Source organism: Cololabis saira, chromosome 15, assembly GCF_033807715.1.
Source record: "Cololabis saira isolate AMF1-May2022 chromosome 15, fColSai1.1, whole genome shotgun sequence".
In the NCBI taxonomy this organism is placed as follows: domain Eukaryota; kingdom Metazoa; phylum Chordata; class Actinopteri; order Beloniformes; family Belonidae; genus Cololabis; species Cololabis saira.
Window position 1 is genome coordinate 19,372,818 of NC_084601.1, and position 21,732 is coordinate 19,394,549.

The following is a 21,732-nucleotide window of genomic DNA, read 5'->3' on the forward strand; positions in this document are numbered from 1 at the left end:
GCTCTGACCAAGGAACAGGAAGCACAGCTGGAGGTATTAAGATGTCCTTAGGCGGTGAAGAGGATGGATAGGTTTGAAAATAAACCAGTCACAGAAACAGCCAGGTTTTGATGTCTTGGAGATAAAGTAAGAGATGTTTCAAATACATCAGGAAGAGGGATGGTGAATACATTGATAGCAGGATGCTACTGACGGAGAAGATTTGTGGAAGCTGTGGTTGGTGTGACAGACACAGCAAAATAGAAGCACAGTCTTATCAAACGTGAAAGTGAGACACTTTTAAGTATGATTCACCTGGCGGCTACGTGAATTGTGGTGGAAGCATTGCATTGTAGCCGGCAGCAGCAGTTGTTGCTTTCAGTTAAGAGTCGGCTGGCGCTGCCCAGATCCGGAGGCCAAAGCTTCACCACCGTGGCCCCAACTTGGCCCCGTGCCGTCAGCTCCTCCCCCCCGGCACAGGCCGGCCAGTTGCTGCCTGTTGCACCCGGCAGAAGCCTGATTTAACTGCCTGCTCGTCCCCAGCTACCATCTTGACTTTCATCCAAAAGCTGCACCGGGGCTGTTCGATGCCAACCCAGAGCCGGTTGTGCCAGTCTGTTAGGGCCATTAACAGAAAATCAAGCCATGTCATGTTCAGAGTAAGAGTTATTCAAATTAAAATGTACTTTATTAACCCTAGAAGGCAAATTATAATAATTAATTAGTAAATAATGCTTTATTACCCCTTAATTCACAGCTCAAATTCATCTAGTGGTCAGTGGAGGAGCTGCTGGTTGTTGTGAGATTGTGAAGCCAAATGCAGCCCCTTGGTTATTCCTTTGAAGACAAATGCAAGAGCTGATTCCATCGTTCTGGCTACGAGATGCTCTTCAGCTTCTATAGCTGGTGCAGCTTGTCAAGAATATCCTGAGATGAGGGAGCTGTGCTGTCTCTCACCGCTGTGAGGCGACTGCAAGCGTATGACAGGACCTGATTCCTGCACGTGCCCTGGTGCACACATGACACACTCGCTCTGACACACTATCCCCCGTAATCCATTCAGTATTTGAAACAAGACAAATCTGTCTCCTGCACATTTATGCATCTGTTATCCCGTGTGGCCTCTGTGCTTGTTTGGGTGTCGCTGTGATTGCAGCTGGCATCAGATCTGTGCTTGTGAGTGAGTGTGTGCGTGAGTGTGTGTGTGTGTGTGTGTGTGTGTGTGTGTGCGTGTGTGTGCGTGTTTTTCAGCATGTGGGTCACACAGTTCACATGATGACTCGAGAGCTCATCTGGTCTGATCTGATTTCCCCCCAGCTGGCAGATGTGGAAGAGTAGCCCAGATGTTACAGAGATTACAACTCGTCAGTGTTCGAGGACGAAGCATGGAGACCATTCAGGAAAAAGAAATGCCCACAGGCATGAGATGTTTTTCTCTTTTACAGACGACCAAACTGTAGCTCATGTAGTTATTTATTTATCATCTAATATTACTTCTAAAATAAGCAAAGAAATTAAATGCATTAATATCTTAATTTCAAAATGATTATGTATATATATATATATATATATATATATATATATATATATATATATATATATATATATATATATATATATATATATATATATATATATATATATACCGGTGTATATATATATATATATATATATAATGTATGTATGTATGTATGTATGTATGTATGTATGTATGTATGTATGTATGTATGTATGTATGTATGTATGTATGTATATAATAATTACCCCATGAAGTAACAATGGTAAGGAAAATATATTTAAAAAAAGACATTTTAAATATTTATATTTAAATATTTTGTTGTTTTTTTGTTATATACCGGTATTTATATGGCAGGCATTAAAAGGGTAATGATAGAAGCGTGTGTGTTAGTTGCAATGAGGAGCATTTGTGCATGGAGAATGGAGCCCCTAATCTAAATTAAAAGAGCCAATAACACTCAACGACGGTGGCAAAAGTTACAAAAAATAATAATAAACGAAAATAAATATTGTATTGCAGGTTTTTTTTGTTGTCTTTTATTATTTCTTTTCAATTGTGTCAGCGGATTTGCCAATCGTTTTTCTGGATGAATATGGCTGAAACGTCACATTCTCATGTGTGAAAAACAAACAAAAACACCTTTAAAACGGACACTGAAAGTGTCCTGCGTGTCCGTCCAGAGAACGCCGAGCCCGTCCCTCCTTTGAGTGTTTTTTTCCCACACAAACTGCACTTTGCTGGTCCTTTCACAACATTTCTGAAGATCAACTTGTGTGCTTCGAGGTGTTGTTTTTCTGACGCATAAATCTCCAGTTTGTGTAATTTTGTGGCAAACATCATTCTGATTAGTCCACATAACCTTTAGCAAACTGCAGGAGAGCAGCATTCTTGGAAAGTTGTTACACACACACACACACACACACACACACACACACACACACACACACACACACACACACACACACACACACACACACACACACACACACACACACACACACACACACACACACCGCTGTTAAGGGTCCTACTTATGTACTAACGCAGAGCGGAAATAAAAAGAGACACGTCCTGCTCTTGGAGTGAACCTTGTTGCTGGAAGACTCCTGGACAGCGTTCCTGCATTTCTGCACAAACCAAATGTGAAATCCAAACTTTCTTGGAAATATTTCGTAAACTTTCCAGCCCACTGGGCCCCAGCAACCTTTTTCTTGTGAGAAGAAATCTTTGTGTCAAGATACATTTCCACAAACACATTGCAAAAGTCCATTTCTCTGAAGTCTAATTATGGGTTTGTTTGGCTCATGGAGTTCTGCCATTACTTTTGTTAGCTTTAGAAAACACAGGTTCAGGTTCAGGTTCAGGAGAAAAGTCAACAGCCTTTAGCCACATGATTTTTATTGTAATAGATCTCTATCATATACATACAGTACAATATGCTCAAGACAGATTTTATGGCACATCCATTTTGCACTCGCTGGTATTGCTGTGAGGTTACAGTAAAGTGACCATCTGAATTTTACTTGGGTAGATACAACAGGTGGTTCGACCTCAGTGGGTTAAGAATAAAGTTGCTACAGCAAAACTCATGCACTGTTAAGTTATATATATATATATTCATATATATTCCACTAGGGATAGGTGACACATCCAGTTACACACATCAACACCTGAAGGGGGTGGGGGGGTGTTGTTTTCTATTAAAACCCCTCGGTTGTCATCTTTGAATGTGCTACAACAGTGGCTACTGTGATCCTGGACAGCTACAGGATGTACATAGTTCGGGTGTTCGGTTCTAATTCCGGCGGCGTGAATCAAGTGCCACATTAATGTTTGAAGAGCTGACACTGCAGGTTTAGTGATTTTGGAGGTTTGAGTTTTATTCATTTTATTCTTCGACCAGCAAACACCTTCTGAGTTCTGGGTTCAAGCAGAACCTGGACTGTCCAGTGGGATCGAAGAATAGTGGTGTTCCAGGATCAGACATTCAGGTCTCTACTGCAATACGACATGACCATCGATACTACATGTGCAGAGTAGCGCTAAGCTATTCACATATATACAAACTCTGTCATGAGTGCAGAGATTTGACAAGTGAATGTGCTTTTTTTTTTTTAATATATACATATACTGCAGAGCATGTTCGAAATAAATAAAAAAAGCACAAAAAAAAAAGCAGTGATAGACTACAAACCATTGCGTGCCACCAGCATGCTGCAGTGCTGTTGTCTGTTTTTCACCCTGTATTTGTTGCCAGTTGAACCAAAAAAAATCAGGACTTAAATATTTCAATTACAATTTAAAAAAAAAAAGCTTAAAATGATTGTCTTATAAATAATTTAAAAGTTATGAAAATAAAAAGCCAAGTAGATACATAACATGATACAAAATCTCATCAGCGCTCCCTTTCAATCAGCTTATGTGAGTGTCGCAGGTGTGTACATTGTATATATATATATATATATATATATATATATATATATATATATATATATATATATATACACACACAAACATCTGCATAGTTTTACACACACATCCTATATATATATATATATATATATATATATATATATATATATATATATATATATATATATATGTGTGTGTGTGTGTGTGTGTGTGTGTAAAACTATGCGGATGAAGGGTTGTGAGCGTTTGTGGTATCTACTTCCATCCTTAATGTGCCATCTTAAAACATAACATGTTGTGCCATCTTAAAACTTGCTTCACAAGCGTGCGCCCAGCCTCCTCCGTGGAGACGCTTTGTGTTTTTAAATGTGCAATTTTAGCATTTGGATTTTCTCCCAGTTTTCCACCGTTTAGTGTCAGACAAAACTAAAACAGTACAAAAAAAACCAACCGAACAATTAAAAAAAATACACAAACAGTGTGCAGTCCTGATATACAGTAGAGTAGACTTGGCTGAAGTCAATGCAGATAAAAGGTGGAGTGTAGAGGTGCGGGCGGGGGATCCAGCTGCGTGTTATATGACCTGGCAGCAGCTGTGCGGGGTGGGGGTGCAGAGGAGCCCCTCCTTGGGGCCCCGGTGGATGTTGACAGAGAGAGTCTTCTCCGTCAGAGGCATCTGCAGCACGTGGTTCTTCATGTTCCTGTGGTTGTCCCTGGCCAGGTCCAGCTCCCGGAGCCTCAGGCTCCCCGTGCAGGCTCCCTCCAGCAGCGGGTCTGCCAGCGCGTCCCCGAGCACCGGCTGGTGGTACAGGTTCCCCCGGGGGGAAGGGCCCCCCAGGAGGGACACCTTATCCAGGCTGCCGGTGGAGCCGCCCATGCACATCCTCCACACGGGCCGGTCCTGCGCCTCCCCCCCCACCACGCCTCCGCTGCCTCCACCTCCTCCCGTGAGGGTTTGGAACTGAGAGCTCAGGCACAGGCTCATCAGCTTCAGGCTCTCCACCAGGCCGCTGGCCGCCTTGGCCGTGCTCTTATTATGGGCCGCTCCTGATCCCGGACTAGCACAGTTCGGGGGGGAACCCCCTTGTCCTGTCCCCCCTTTCTCTACATCCTCTTTCCTCCCTTCTCTCCCGTCTCCTTGTCCACCTTCGTGAAATGTCTCCGGTTTAAAGTGACTCTCCGTCTCGTCGTCACTAGTCTCTGAGCTTGGAGAGAAAGACGCAACTGGCGCCATCACGCCGACAGTCTGAGGTGACGCCGTTTGTGACGAAGGTGACGGTATCCTAGAGTTCAGATTGAGGCTCAGACTAGGTTTGGGGGGGTTAAGTCCATGCAACTCTTTTCTCACCTCCTCCTCGTCCTCCTCTTTATCTTCTTCATGAATCTGGTTAAGAACCGGGGCGCTCATACGAGACGTCATACGGTTACCGGAAGACATGGATGATGAGGAAGAGGCGGCTTTGCGACGAAGCACCACCTGGGAAGGCAGTGAGAAAGGGGGCAAACACTTGTCTGGAGCCCCTTCTTCCTCCTCATCTTCTTCCACGCTGAAAAGACTGGGGCTGCGTGGCTTGCAAGGGCCCACCGCCCCCAGGGAGCCCAGGGAGCCCAGGGAGCCCAGCCGGAGGGGGTTGGAGTGCGGCTTCGCCAGAGGCCTGAGACCCCTCTCCTGGTTGGGTTGTGTGGACTGCTGCTGCTGGCTGGACGCTGGGGACGGGTTCTCCTGGCGCTGACCGAGGTCCAGCAGGGCTGTTTTGGGTCTGGGACCTTTGTGGAGGCTCTCTGCACTGCGGGCAGGAGACTGTGGCCCTCCGGGGTGGGACATGGCGGGACCTCCTAACCCATCACTGACATCCTGGTGCACGTCCACTCTGGTGGGCCAAGACTGCCTGTGTAGAGGAGAACGGCGTTAAGTGGTTTCAACTTTATATGCAAACGTTTAACATGTTTAATAGTAAGAAGATAATGATGCTTTTGTTAAGAAAAAAAGGAAAAAAGAGAGAAGATTTGTGCCCTTTCTAACAATCCTGAGTTACACGGCAGGAATATCAGTCACCGTAGAATAAAGACTTGAGACAACTCACCCTGACACATTTTTCAGTCTTTACCGTAAGCTACGCAAAAACGCATATATCATTTAGTACCGTATTTTCCGCACCAAAAAGCCTTTAATTTTCCTCAAAACCCCTTATAAGGCACACTGCCTTATATAGGATCATTAAGGTCATTTCTGTTACTGTAGTCAGGGGGATTGTGGGTATTGTAGTCGGTGTCGCCGAAGTAATGCTGCGAAAAACGGCTGTAATGGGGGTTTCACAAAGGCAGGAATCGTCACAGACGCTCAAGACAGTAACCGTAGCGACGCTGACTTACATAATGACGACTGAGGAGACGGAGCCAGGAACATTGGGTGCCGCACTCGCCCAGCTGCTCCACTCTGACACGAGAAGATTTTGAGGGATTTGGGAGTGATCAAAATTTTCCGAAAGTTGGATTTTATTCTGTTAATAAAGTTTGACTTACAGTACTTTTCTTCTTGTTTTTTTTATTTCCATCAGGTACAATAGATACTTAACTCAGCCACTATACTACGGTATCTTGCCGTGTATTCGGTGCGCCTTATATATGGAGAGAGTTTTAAAATAGGCCATTTATTGAAGGTGCGCACTATAATACGATGTGCCTTATGGTGCAGAAAATACCGTATTTACTGCTTAAAAATGGGCAAGAAAATTAAAACGTTTGCTACCGTCCAGCGTATGAATCCATGTTGCTTATCTGCATGACTCAGTTTCCCTCAGCAAGATGAATGTTCTCCCTCTTTTTCCATCTCCATCTTTACATTTACAAGGTTTTGGCCGACCTAGAACCAAAGCTGGCGGGGGCCACACTCGTGCAGGAGGAGAGTTTTCATCACCAGAGGGCGCCCCCGTCCCAACCTGCAACCTTACATGACGTCCCTTTAAATTCTTCATAAACCAGCTGGAGTGGTTTGTTGCAGATCACTGCTTCAGTGCAGGAAATTAAACTGAAATCATGTCCTTAAAGTTATCTTTCCCTTCATTTTCTGTCGTATATCCATGACAGGCTTATTTCCTGGAGGTGACGGTACCAAACACTGCAGAGGGAGCGCGCCGTTTCTTAGGAAAATGCTTGTGCACGTGCATGTGTACCTAAACTGGGCCTTGCTGGGGCTGGGCGACCGCGTCTGACTGTGTTGCTCCTTCTCCTGTCTGTCTCTCAGCATCCTCTCTGCCAGCAGGAAGTAGGTGGCGGTGATGTGGTTGTACTGGTTCGACTCCAGAGCCCTGAGGAAACAGCATCAGCCATCAGTTTGACATCAACCCTGTACACCGGCATCAGAGAGACTGAGGTGAACATGCCAGGGGTTCACATTCCACTGCCATCTGCTTTCTAATGGCAATTAAATTCTTGATTACTGTCAATTAAGCTTTAGCGGGATGAATGAAACATGAGGGATCTTTGGAGATTAGGCAGGGAAAACAGCCAGCTGCATGTTAACTTATGCATGTGTGGGGTTGGTGGCGGGCCGACACGTACTCAGTTATGGCGTCTCTGTCTGCGATGGCCCCCAGCACCATGCGCTGGATGATGGAGCCATGCTCCTCCTCAGATAAGCTCCGGTGGGACACCAGAGGGGTGGACAGCTTGGTGGCCGGGGAGGGGTCGACACCTTGCAGCCACTGGTGGTCCCCGATCTGCTCCAGGGTCGCCCTTTTCTTGGGGTCTCTCTGCAGCATATGGCCTATGAGGCTGGAGGGGGGGACAACGGAGATTAGCATCACGGCCGGACCAAAGAAACATCTGCTCTTTGCTTCAGGAATATTTAGATGTACATATACATTTGTAGTTGCTACGTTGCTTCACCAATATTTCATGACTGTAAATTTGTATTTATCAAAAAACATCTGGGAACACAACAAGTACAAGCTGAAAAAAGACAAGCAAACAGTCTAAACACAAATGTGTATATGATTAAAGTCAACATTTCCATGTTCTTCCCTCCCCCTTTTTTAAGAAAAAAAAACTATTTGCACCCCAAATGGTTTAGATTCTTTAGAGTCTCCATGCGCTGTAACACCACCAACATGGCACGCAAAAACTTTCTTCGTAATTATCTTTCCATCTTGGTGACTGAAACAGATATGTTGTTTCTGTGGTGTTTAGTTCCCTTTTTCTTTTATTTGCCAAACAAAACCCTTGGCTGCTCCCAGACAGCTATGTTTTTATTGTTCCTTATCAGGTGGCTTCTATGCAGACCACCCATGTGGCGTAAGCAGGTTCTGCCAGAATAGAGACAATCATCAGGATGTTACTCCCTGGGTCTGGAACGATCCAAACACACGCTATATTAAGACCGTACAAGAAAAAAAAAAAAAAAACTCTCCAGCCTGCAGAAAGTATTTCCTTAGGAAGCACCGGAGCCTCCAGCAGGACAATGAGAGGATAGACCAGTTCCACAGAGGAGCTGGGTCTCCGTATCAATGGACCATTAGTGGTGGAATTTCTGGGGTCGCGGCTTCCAAAGTATCGGAGCATCAAGTCACGTAACTCATTGGTTTCGGAAGCAAGAATTTTAAGCCCATTTTTCTTTGTGCTGAGCGCAGCCATGTTGATTGGGAAGCCGGTGGGAACACGCACACCATATGTCAATCAAAGTTAGCTGTGGCCCCCAGCTCCTACAGCAGATCCCTGCCGAAATATCTACAGAATATCTGCCAAAATGTCCCGTTTCACATGTTGACTAAGTGGCAAAATCAAAAAGTACTGTTTGGCCGACGTTGGGTTTAATGTGAACTGCTGATTGTTTCACTGAACGCAGTAGCATGATGGTTACAGAGGATAAAGTGATAACAATTCACCCCTCAGAGATTTCATGTGTGTGAAATCAAACGACTGAGACCAAAACTTTGTTTTTTTTCCCCAGCAGGCTGTAAATATGCTCATTTCTGCTCTGAAGGTGGACATTTTAACATGGAGGTCAATGGAGAGCGACTCGCCATTGCTCTAGTGGCCAGGAGAGGAACTGCAACAAAACTGATCGCCCTCAACCCAGAAGTTAGATGGCTGGCGCTCGAGCTACAGTCAAAACTTTGACACCAAAGGACAGTTTGGTGTCCTTGGTGTCGCCCGCACGCAAGACAAACTTTACAAACCAACTGCAGAGTACTTGTCCTGCCAAAACCTGCTGCGTCTTAAAGCCTGTGGATAAATCCCGGTGGGGTAAAAGAAATAAATAAATAAAGAAAGGCTGGAGAGCGATGGAAAGCGTTTGCACAAATGTTCGGGGAGCTCAATAGCACTTGGTGTGACATGTTTGAAATGTCAGGCTGCAGATCGTTGCTTAAATATACCGAAGATTTGCAAAAGGTGAGATAACACATTAGTCTTATCCTCCTCTAACAGCATGTGGAGCCTCTGTGTAATTTCTGCCGATCCTCAAAAGATTAAGTTATGTAATTGACCAGTTTTTTGTTTCACATTGTAGTCATGAGGTGAGCAGCTCGTGGGTGCTGGTGAGATGTGACAAACCTTTAACCGTTACTTCGCAAATTAAATCAGGTGCTACTTCTAAAATTAATGTACCATTGGTTTTGTTTCCAAATACTATACAATAACCCTGACAAGGTGATCAAACATACAACAAAGCAGCATTTATTATAACGGCTGGATAAACAACATGTGTTGTGTCTTGTCATCTGGAAGCCATGGAGCTAATGAAAGGGAGGCACATTGTTAATCAGCTAATGCAGGTGTGACTTCACCGTCCCTGATCTATTATTACTGCCAAACTTGCTGCACAAAGATCAAAGTTATAAACAGTTACCACATTTCTCTTTAAACCACGCAGCATTTGGAGCATCAGTTTGAAGTTTAAACGATCTTATCAAATAAAGAAACATTTCGCCTCTCGGCATCTCAAATCCAAAAATAACCCTAACAAAAAAAAAACATTTGCTGGGGGGAAGTGTTGTTCCTGCGAGGCAACGTGGGAAATCGGCTTGTATATGGTTTTAAATATAACAACAATGATACAACGCGTGAACCAGGAAGCGTGCCAGTATTTGAAGTACCGTGTAACAGTCAAGATAATCCAATGAAGTGACGTCCAAACACAATGTGTTTGCAGAGCCACAGACATTCAAAATACTCAGCAAATATTTGTCCCTGCTCCGCTTTGACGCATCCTTAAACCCTCACCGTGTTAAAAATAGAGGGCTGATTTAAAAGGGAACATTAGATACACTTAACGCAGCACTGCAGCACCGACTGAAAGCAGGACAGCGATGAGCAGCAGCAGAGACGCTGCACCCGCTCTCTTCACTCTCCTTTTCCTTCACACATCTATAAACATGAAATATGCAGAACCTGCAGAGTACTCCGTCCATCTGTGTGGGTTTGAGCGCTCGGGCATTACTCACTCTTTGCATGCATGGGAGATGTGCGGAGGCACTGTGTATTTACAGTCCATGATCATAGTTAGTGTCTCGCTGTCGTTGGTCTCCTGAAAGGGGGGCTGACCGCAGACCAGCATGAAGAGGATCACCCCCAGACTCCAGATATCTGCAGACACACAGGGACAAAAAAGAAATGCAAAGTAAGGAGGAGGAAGACCACAAACATGCAAAAAGAAGCACATAAATATGATGCTTTAACGGAGTCAAGCATGTATCTCCTCGCTGCCTAGTGACCTGGATAGGAGCCGTCTCCTCCCGAGTTCAAATGAAGCGTGAAACACATTCGATCACAGCCGTTTCCGTAAATATGTGCTTAGGACACATCTGTCAGAGCAAGGATGAGACTCGGCCCCGGCTGCCCGCAGCCAACAGCACGCTCGCGTGCACGCCAGCTCAAAACACACAGACCCCAGAAAGTGGGTTAACGTGTTCGCCCCTTGCAGCTTCACGCGAATGCTAATTTGACGAAGAGTCTGATTATTCCAACAGAACAACTGTTTGCTCAGGGCTTTCTCTGCCGCTCTGGTCAATGGGATGCTCCACTGACACACTTTCTACAAGGCCCGCCATCGTCTCTCAGTAATTAGTCAGGGCGTTGACCCCTCCTCTGCAAATGTCGCTTTTCGCCGCTTTGATGAAACAGCGAGATGAAAGTACATCCACCGCTGCTAATCCTGTGCACCTGTGCCAAATCTTTAATTAACTTTCATCGGAATTAACTCTAAAGAATAAATTCCTCGAGCATGATTGAAGCAACTCGCTGGCCCCGCACACTCTTGATTTACTTTGTTTTGAAGGTGAAGGAGGTCATATCTACGCAATCTTTCTCTCCATCAAATGATTTCTCGTTTTAATCTGCAATGCGTCACCTTATTGAGCTGAAAGACGCACAAATTGCCACCCCGCTGTGATATTTAAGCTGCAATAATTGATTTTTTAGGCCATTAACTACAGTGGAAGAAGTGCAATATGGTTGCATTATTGATGTGACATCAAATAGCATTCAAATGTTTGGTCCAAATGTTCTGTTGCTGCGAGTGGTTTAATGAGCAGGAGATGGTACAATGGTCTATTTTCAGCAGGAACAGCGTCCTTTTTGTTCAATTTTAGAGTAAAAAGGAGGAAAGAGCATTGTGTGTGTGTGTACATTTATATTTCAAAGCTTTATTAATTGTCTGGCTCTTCAAATCCAACAAATGGCAGCCATGGCGACGGCTAAACAGCCGTCTGTCATTCTATCGAGAAGTAATTTCCTGGTTTTAAATTGTCCTTCACACGTTACTACAAAAGACTGGAGAGAAGGTCTGCATTTATGAGTCTCCGTTTTACACGCCACTCAAGCAGCAGATGCTCAAAGAGAACACATTATAGGGGAAATACAAATCTGTCCTTGAGACATTTATAAGTGTGCTTAGACTCAACAACTTTTCCATAAAACAACCCAGACATGTTATTGAAGGAGGCCCTGGAAATGTTGTGATTAAAGTGAGTTGTTCTGACTTGTAGGATTATGTCACATCACCATCCCCGATCCTGACATGTACCATCGAGGCCTGGAGCAAGTGGCAACAATGCAACAATGAGGCCGATGGGGAAGCAAAACAACCCTGCAGTTCATCTCACTTTAAAAACCCCATATTGTACATTTCTGTTTATACATTTTACCTGTCCTAAGTCATCCTACGTCACTTTTTGTAAAGACTCACATCCGACACTTTAAAACCTCATATTGTACATTTCTGTTTATACATTTTATTTTATCTCTTATATATTTGTTTGTTTTTATATTTTTATTGTATTGCAACTTGGCAATAAACCCTTTTCTGATTCTGATTCTGATCAACTGACCACTAGGAGCTGGCTCCAAGCATGTGTCAATCTCCGTTGACTTCAGGGTCAAAACTTTGAACTTTGCAGCTAAAATAAACATATTTAGACCCTGCTTTCAAAAAAAAGAAAAAAAAAAAACAGTTTTGGTCTCCATAGTTAGATTTCACAAACATGACAACCATTTGTCATTGTATACCTTTACTTGATACTCCAGAGCTCATAAAACAGTATTCATTTCGTACCAGCCCTCATATCATCTTTATTTCCAACCAAAATATATTTGAACCCAGGCAACACAGGGAGGGCGAGCTGGGTCTGAGTGGCCGACTCCACCCTCCAACAGGGACCGCAACGACCAGAGCTGCAGAGACACGGTTGAAATAAGACGTATCCCAAGACGTACTAAGACCTCAGTAAATCACGTCGGCTTGTTGAAAACAGAAACAGATCAGAATGTCTCTTTTAAGATGCTGCAGTCATGAGAACTTTTACTGGAATTGACTCCCTGCAGTTGGAGGTTATGCGAGTGGTGTGAACAAGTGAAAACAGTAAAATCTGAACCAAGAGCTGAGAGGGGTGATAAATCCCTCCACGGAGATGAGGGAAACTGCAGGATCAGGGGTGAAACTGGTGATGAGTTTGGCTCTCCTTTGCGGTCCTTTCATCTGATTTATTGTGAAAGTAAATATATTGATCAGTGCGGCCTTAAAGCTGTTGCTCTGCCAACGTCACAATTTAATCAGTGTGTCTGTTCCCTTTAAAAAAGGAGACATATGCACCATTTCAAAATTAAACACAGTCTTTGTGTGCAGCTGGAGGGGGAGTTAGCATCTCAAGCCCACCGCTCTTCCTCTGAAGGGTGTGCCTCTTGATGAAATGGCGCTGCAGCTTTGTGACTTCAGACGTACAGCAAACGGTGGTTAAAGTGAAATTGCTTGGGGGTGTTTTCGCTGAATGACACATTTTCAGACTCAGTGGAGCTCGGCAGAGGACATTCTTTCATAACACGGGTGAATAATGATGCTTGCTCGCCCGTGGCGGCGGTGGCCTGTCTGGACTTGACAGACAAGCAGAGTTTGTGTTTTTACAGTAACGGTGAAATGGCAGCTCTTGTACCACAACAATACCTGCTAATTTGTAACTGGATCAGTCAGGAATTTAAAAAAAACAACCTCAGTGGCGTCGCCATCCTCAGCCCCCTTGGGTGATGTTTTCCTGTTTTCTTTAAATCCCTCCAGTTAGGAGTGATTTAAAGAAATTCAATCTATGGGAGTGAATGTGCTGCTTTACCGAGCTGGGAGGCTGTTTCATCGTGCTGATGGAAGGAGCAAATGCTTCAGCAGTTCCCACCGCCACCTCACCCCTCGCCAACGTATCCTAGCAACCGCAGCCCTGCTCCCTTATCACTTGCGTCAGTCGTCCGCCAAACTTCCTTCCTCGATAACTTTATTTATAAACCAGATGGTTGACACATCTCTGCAGAACACTGTTGGAGTCACCACACGGCAGCATCGCTGGCGGCGATCACACCGGCTACTTAGCGTTGGCGGCCGGGGATGTAAACATCCCTTTCTGGAGCCCCGCAAGTTGCATTTTTAACACCCTCCCTGAGATAATGAACAAGCAGTCCCCTGTGTGTTGACACAGTAACCCTCGCCTGAGCGGGTCAAGCTCAGCATCCTGTCCTACTCAACATTATGCAACACATTCTTTCTAAAATAATACAATATACAGACTTTTTTTTCTTATAAAGGACAGCTTCTTCCTCTTAAAGAAAACTACACTTTGAGGTTCTTTTTATTGACAAGCAAACTATCTGGGACCAAAGAAGTCCGTCATCATTTCCAGGTGAGAAACTGTGGACCAGCTGGCAGTAGACACATTAACATTAGTCAAAATCTAATGAATAAATAGAAATGATAATAAAAACTGCCATTGATAGGGGTTTTTATTTTATTTTATGCGCAACAGTCATACGAAGCTTGAAGCTGAGGTTAGTCAAAAGTTCTGTTAAAGATAAATTGCAGCACAGATTCTTAGGTCTGATCATCTTGTTGGTTTTGAGCGCAGCGACAGAGCACTTGTGCCCATGTGAGACGAGGATCATCGCTATCAGAGGTGAGGAACAGTGGAAGAGTCAGTGGTGAACCTAAGGATATGAGGTCTCTAACGTCCTCTGTGAGAGCGCCCCCAAGGTCCAAGCCAGCGTCAGGGAAAAAAAGAACTGAAGAAAGAAAAAAAGGTGCCATTAAATTAGGGCCGCTCTTGTTTAACTGTGAAAGCGTTTGCTTCACACTCTTTGGGTAAAATATTGAAATTTCTCCAGCGAGCGGGACTTTCATAGAGTTTTAACAACAGTGTAAAGATTAATCCAGATCATTATCTGCATACTCTGACAGATTTCACAAATGACCCTGATGTCAAGGCCTGGACTTTGTCATTTTTATACATTTCTGGATCATAAACGCTGATTAGATGTGACTAACAGATAAATGCTATCAACTGTTATCAACAGCAGCTACGTTGATAACAGTCATTCTGAAAGTAAAAGCAATAAATTCACGGAATTTCATGAGTCATATATGACTAATATTTATGTAAAATAGCTTTAATTAGATTTTTTTGTGTGTGTGTGTGTGTGTGTGTGTGTGTGTGGGTGTTTTAAGACTGATTAATCACCAAAACAGCCCCTGACTCTTTAATTTGGAAGACAAAAACAGAGAACGCAACACTATTAATAATCTAGTGCGCAGTTTCTGCTGAGCGAGTCCTGTGCTATCGGGAGGACTGACTCACACCTCCGACCGGACCTGAGCAGGAACAGCCTCCTTATCTCTGCAACCGACTGGGCTCGCTGCCACCGGCCAGCAGGAGTCGTCAGCGCAGCCTCAGCCGTCACCCCGGGCCATCGGGCCATCGGGCTCTCCGGTTCTGGGCGGTCCAGGCGGTTCCGGGTGGCACGGCTGCGCCCTCCACTTGCTCTGCCGCTGATACGATCGCACGAAAATTACATCTCGGCTGAGCGGATTAATCCCGGCAATCAAAACAGCGTCATCTCGGCTGAAGGAAACGATAACAGTCGCTCCTGGAAGCAGAGATGAAGCGGCGGAGACGTGCACGAACACGCGCTCAGACAGGCCTCACATTATCAGGCGAGAAACAAAGAGACAACATACGCAGCCCAACTGTCCACTGAGAGCTCGGAAGCTGCCTGGCAGGAAGGAGAGGGAGCTCAAACGGACGGAAATAGCTCTGCAGACCACTCGGGTAGAAAAACCCGCCCGTCTGGGCCGACAGACGGACTGCTGACACTTTTCTTGTTTCATCTGTTTTTCATGCTCCTCCACTCCTCTCCTCCCTCATTCTGCAGGCCCCTCTTTTGATTTCCATGCCCGTGCCTACTCGATTCAGTGTCCGAGCACCGACATGCACGAGTGAGGCCGTTTTTAGGTGTGCGTGAGGCTCACCAGTGTCAGCAAAACGTCACTGCAGGACAGAAATAAAACCCAGTTGTGAGACTGCAGAGCTTGTGGGTCAACCGTAAGTTATCGCTCCGGACTTTGCACAGTCCCTCTCCTTTTATCGAGTCACTGATAATAAGTGTGCCAGTCAGTCTACCGGGTTCACCGCCCGGGCGCTGCGGATCATATATAACACGTCCAATGCCATGATGGTGGCAGAGCCAGAGTGTGAATGTGAAAGCGCGAGTTAATCACGCTGATGTGCAGCGGAAGACAGCGTGCTCCGCCGCTGGGATCAGGCTAGACAGCTGGAGCGGCTACTGAACTTGAATCAGCATCTTCCCGCTGCGTGACCCAGATGCCACTCTGATCCCCCCCCCACCCCCGACTTACCCACGGCGGGAGCGTCGTACTCGTCCCCCAGCAGTATTTCCGGAGCGGAGTAGGCCAGCGAGCCGCAGGAGGTGTGCAGCGTCGTCCCGGGCTGAAAGCGGTTGCTGAAGCCGAAGTCGGTGAGCTTGACGATGCCCTGCTTCTCGAAGAACACCACGTTCTCGGGCTTGAGGTCCCGGTGCACCACGTGCAGCCGGTGGCAGTAGGAGATGGCGTGGACGATCTGAGCAAAGTAACACTTCGCCACCTGGGAGAAGAGAGGGGGGAGAGACAGGAAACGCAATCAAGAAACAGTATCTCGTGACTGTCGGACTACGTAACTGATTGGCGCTGGTTTCATGACGAGAACCTGCTGAGACGCGGTTCACTTCTCCCCCTCATTCACTGGTCGAAAGAGAAAATACCAATTTAGTCTCGTTATGTTCTGAAAATATGTGGACCGTGAAAATAAAGGTCAAATCTTTCATCCGTGTGAAATAATGAAACCAGGACCTGTCACAGGTCTCATGCTCACGTCTTAACTTATAAAGATCCACCTTAAATGTCACCTTAAATGAAGCCCTGGTGTCCAGAATTCATTAACTTCCAACACCCCATATGACCTCAACTACGTCTATATTCAAAAGTTAAACATCTAAACTTTGTTCCCTAGGGAGATAATCTTTATTAACATGGATCTTGGAGCTAATTCCAGGTCAGGTGGTCTAATAACCCCCCAAACCTCCACTGATGCAGGTAAAACAAGCAATAATCGTCCGGGTTCCCGTCATCCTGCGTGCTCTTACGTCTTCTCCGAGGCCTCCCTCGTGCTTCATGATGCAGTCGTACATGTCGCCCCCGTCGCCCAGCTCCAGGATGAGGTAGAGCTTGGTGGACGTGTCGATGGCCTCGTACAGGCGCACCACGTTGGGGTGCTGCACCATCTTCATGCACCGCACCTCCTGGAAGAGGTGGGCCCGCGCCACCGGGTCCAGCTTGGTCTTATCTATCACCTTTACCGCCACCTGGAAGGGAAGGCAAACGCAGGAGCGCGATAACGTTATCAGTCGCCCCGCTCGATGTACAGCCAAGACAGCAAAACTATTCCGAAGTTTGGGAACGCCTTGAGAAACAATGTGAAGGCATTCTGGGGATGCTGTTGACATTCCTTCACAAAGCCAAGACAAACACAAGCTGCTCAGCACTCCTGTCTATTATTAAGAGCAGGGGTGCAGTCTTCAGCTTCGGCATGTTCAGACCGGCTATTTAAATATGTCCTGGCTCTAAAACGGCGTACCTTTTCCCCAGTGAACACATGGCGGGCCAGTTTGACCACGGCAAAGTGGCCGCGGCCCAGCGTCTTGTCCAGGTCGTACAGCCCGGCGATCTTCCCGTCGTGGTGGCGTTTGAGCCCGGCCATGTCTGCCGGCAGACGGGAGGGAGGAGCGGCTTTCTGTCCCCTGCTGGTCCCCGGGTCGTCAGTCCTCCATCTCTCCCCCTGCTGAGGATGGATTTAGAGGAAGCTCGAATCTCTGCTGTGTCGCTTCCAGAGGCAGCTTTTCAGGAAGTTTCAGGAAGGATCTCCTGTTGGTTGTGGCAAACGGTTCCAGGGATTTGTCCTGCTGTGCTGCAAATGTTCACCGGCTCAGTTCAGGCCCATTCTGTTGTGATCTGAGGAGGTGGGGGGGTAAAACACAGACGATACATGATCCAAATGTCCAAAATTCATGCTTAAAATGTCACGCTGTTGAACCGCGTCAATAAATTACCTTTAAATTACCTTTAAGAAATGACCATACTTTAGTATGCAGTGAGCAGAAACAATAACTGGGTATTTTATTATAAATGTCTTGTAATTATTAGTTTTCTACTTATGTCATAGAAGAGTTATATAACCAGACAACCGTAACTGCACTACAGGAGTGTTTTTGGTTCCACCGTTCATGACATTTATGTCTGTAAAGGCAAACTTAATCTGTTAACATGCTGAAGTTCATCTCATTGTGATTATTTCCCCCTAATTTTGATGTGCAGTTGAAAAAGATTTCATTCTTTTCATATCAAGTCTGGTTGTAGGTTTATTGCATAACTGGCACCCATAGTGTAATAAATCAGTAACGTCAGATTTAACTGTAGAACTGTTAACTATTTTAATGTATCAGTACAATTAGGATTATACTTGGGTGTAAGAGAGTACAAGCCAACACGTAGCTTTCATGAAACAAACACGCCGATGGCTGTTTGGAGACAATATCTGTTGTTTCATAGGAATAAGATTTGAAACATTAGTCATATTACACAAAATTTACTACATCTAAGAGTTGAGGAGACATATTGCATTTCTTTCCAAGAGACAGTTATCGTAATTATTCACTTAAATAAAAATGGTTGTCTGGAAACAATAATGAAAAAAAAAAAATGAAATGAAATTCTTACATTTTTTTAAATGTTATTTTTAACAAAAGTAATAGTGTTACGCTACTTGATCGTAATTTGTGCCAAAAGGATGACAACACTCTGCTAATCCGACTCCTCTCAAACGCAGCTTTGTTCGCATGTGACCCTTCTCTCGGTTCGTTCGCTCCCGTCACACAAAATGCAGCTTCACAGGCCTGATTGTGCAACAACGCCTGCAGGGGAGGCATGCCATTCCACCTCCAGGAATCTACCTGCGTGCCGACAGCACGGCAACGGCACAGGCCACACAATGTACTAGCACATAGCATTCCTGGGAAGTGATTCTCACCCAGGTGTGCCCCTTCACTTCGGATTTCACAAACACAAGAGTAAAGACTGGTTGGCAGGGAGTTCACCCGCCACTTATCAACCTCACACAATGTGACTAAACAAGAGCATCCATAATCCATCTTTTGTTGCTTCAATTAAACCCGCCTAGGCTACTCCCTTTCTGTCATACGCTGACATAAAAAAGTCATAGTGCTCAGCATTCTTGTCCTTGACATTGCCAACATGTGAACCATGAAAGACGCCTGCTCTCTCTTTCTCTTTCTCTTTCACACACACTACTCTAAATGATGGGGGGGGCAGCAGAGATCAATGTGAGCCGGGTTGGCCTCAGTCAAACCCGGTGATCACCTATGAATGGGCAGATCAGCTCATCTAAATCCAGGCTTCTTATTTACCCTAAGCGAGTATTTAATCGCTTGATCAGTTTAAAGCCGCCGACAGGTGAACTAACTCGCTTACGACACCGTTGGCTATTTTGACTCCCGACCCGGCCTTTGGCTCCAGCCTTGGTGCCACGTCCACATGGAAGGCAGCCGTGTACCAGCCATGTCCACATGTTGGTTGTGTAACTGTCCGAGGCGGCTGGTTGGGTATTGATCAACAGGGGGAATTGTGTGTGCGTGATTACACAAGCGTACACAAACACGCAGGTCAAGAGCCTGTTTTAATGGCTGCTCTGCTCTCTGAGCCCGGTGACTGACTCAAGATAAGAACATGAACTTGTTCATTGTAAAATCAATTTCCTGGTGCAATCGAGAAAAGTATGTCAAAGACGCTCCCACTTAACCCACAAGGAACACGTTGACACACAAATGGTGAAATATTGAACATAACAGCTCTTACTATGGTTGTATTTCATTTTTAGCTTTAATTACTTCCCTGGAAAATTGAATATTATTATGAATTTTACATTATAACAATAATTCTTCAGTACTTTAACAAATACTACATAATCTTGTATTCATGTTACTGCAGGATTATAGTTAGTTAGTTGTGTTATATTCCTGCATCCATTCATTGAATTATAAACAAGCCAATAGCCTTCATCAACAATGATCCATACTGTGTCTCGATGTCTTGCTCAAAGACACTTGGACATGAGGACTGGATGGCAACTTAACCAACTTTGAATGTCTTTGTTACTGTTTTTTACCGTGCAATACTTCTAACTGTGCAATATTCCACTACATGTGTAACTAAATACTATCATCTGTAAATAGAATCTCAGGTCCTCACTATTCAAATGCACCTTAACCTTTTTTATATTTTTTACATTATTTATATTTCTTATTTTTCTTATTGTTTGCACTATTGTTTCTTATTTGTCTTAGACTGGAGAGGTGATGCTGCTTTCAATCTCACTGTACCCAGGTACATTGACAATAAAGTATTCTATTCTATTAACCAGTGACTGTGATTAGCAAATTTGTTAAATCAGCACGTGATATCAACAAAATCTTATCAAACAGGGGCTTCTGAATCAGATTAAATAAAAATTGGATCATGGTTGATCTTGTGATAGCATTAAAAATTAAATTGTCATCCAGTGACTGGATTAATTATTGTACCCTGATGAGAGCTACCATTTAGACCCCTACTACAAAATAAAGCAGGGACACGTTCAAGTCCACATCACATAGCATCAGTCCATTTGCATTATGTAAAACGTAAAACAGTGAGTGGAATATGAAGTGATCCCTGTGTTCAGGGTGGTAGATGATACTGTATGGATCAGCTGTAGCTCCCACTCCCACCATGTCAACATGCTTGCAGGCTGCATGAATGCACGTCCCCGTCTGGAGAGGGAGGACCCCACTATCCTGAACACAACTGCAGCAATGATGCATGACCCGAAACAGACCCGTGACAACTTAAAACACATACACATAACCCGGCCGGCCGCTGCCAGGCTGCACCGTGCAGACCTGCCCACATGAGTCCACTTACCGCAGCCCGAGCACCGGCCGGGACCGACACATCCACACGCCTCCCGGTGCTTCTAACCAGCCCGCCGGTGTTCCCGGTCAACCAGCGACACGCTGACAGCAGACAGGTCCGGGATCTCAGGGCAGCAGCGGTAATCTGTTACCTTGTCAACTCCAGTCGCTTTCCCTCTCACCGCTCAGGCGCTTTCAGCTGCGCCAAGTAAACACCGGCGACAGGAAGACGGCTGGAGACTTTCACAATAAAGGCCTGGACAACGCGGTGCAACGCTGATGAAAATTATGGAGGACCAAATCTGACATGATTAAAAATAAAAGCAGAAATATATATATATATATATATATATATATATATATATATATATATATATATATATATATATATATATATATATATTGTTAATCCTATTCCGTATACATGCAATGTCGTCAAAAATTATGTGTATTTTGTTTTTTTCCTTTTCCTTGTACATGCATTTGTTGTTTGTTTTTTTTTACATTCCCTCATCTCCTCTTTTCACTTTACATGTAATGGTAAAGTAAAAAGGGCTTTTTTACTTTACCTGATGCAAAAATGCTCATTTGCATATAAGGCCGAAATGAATAAGGTAAAATGAAAAGAGGAGACTAGGAAATGTAAAAAAAAAAAAGGAAATGTAAAAACAACAAATGCATTTACAAGGAACCGGGTCGCGGGGGCAGCAGCCTCAGCAGGGATGCCCAGACTTCCCTCACCCCAGACACTTCCTCCAGCTCTTCCGGGGGGAGTCCGAGGCGTTCCCAGGCCAGCCGAGAGACATAGTCTCTCCAGCATGTCCTGGGTCTTCCCCGGGGTCTCCTCCCGGTGGGACATGCCTGGAACACCTCCCTAGGGAGGCGTCCAGGAGGCATCCGGTACAGATGCCCAAGCCACCTCAGCTCACTCCTCTCAATGTGAAGGAGCAGCGGCTCGACTCCGAGCTCCTCCCGGGTGACCGAACTCCTCACCC

At 45.0% G+C, this 21,732-nt stretch overlaps 1 protein-coding gene across 1 annotated transcript; it reads right to left on the reverse strand.

Moving 5' to 3' along the window:
* Positions 1–2,879: 2,879 nt before the first annotated feature.
* On the reverse strand, positions 2,880–20,942 carry LOC133460477 (SNF-related serine/threonine-protein kinase-like). The gene is made up of 8 exons (XM_061741047.1): positions 20,748–20,942; positions 17,350–17,723; positions 16,859–17,077; positions 16,074–16,320; positions 10,354–10,495; positions 7,472–7,684; positions 7,084–7,218; positions 2,880–5,799 (listed from the first exon to the last, which is right to left on the reverse strand). Exons 2-8 carry the CDS (start codon positions 17,470–17,472, stop codon positions 4,485–4,487), a joined length of 2,394 nt encoding a protein of 797 aa, XP_061597031.1. The 5' UTR covers positions 17,473–17,723; positions 20,748–20,942; the 3' UTR covers positions 2,880–4,484.
* Positions 20,943–21,732: the final 790 nt, after the last annotated feature.

Excerpts from the sequence above, each read along its gene's own strand:
- LOC133460477 (XM_061741047.1), bottom strand. The coding sequence starts at position 17,472 with ATGGCCGGGCTCAAACGCCACCACGACGGGAAGATCGCCGGGCTGTAC. Across the intron at positions 10,496-16,073 it reads GTACGACGCTCCCGCCGTGG|ATATCTGGAGTCTGGGGGTG; the intron begins GTAAGTCGGGGG and ends GTGTGTCTGCAG. Across the intron at positions 5,800-7,083 it reads CCCAGCAAGGCCCAGTTTAG|GCAGTCTTGGCCCACCAGAG; the intron begins GTACACATGCAC and ends TCCTCTACACAG.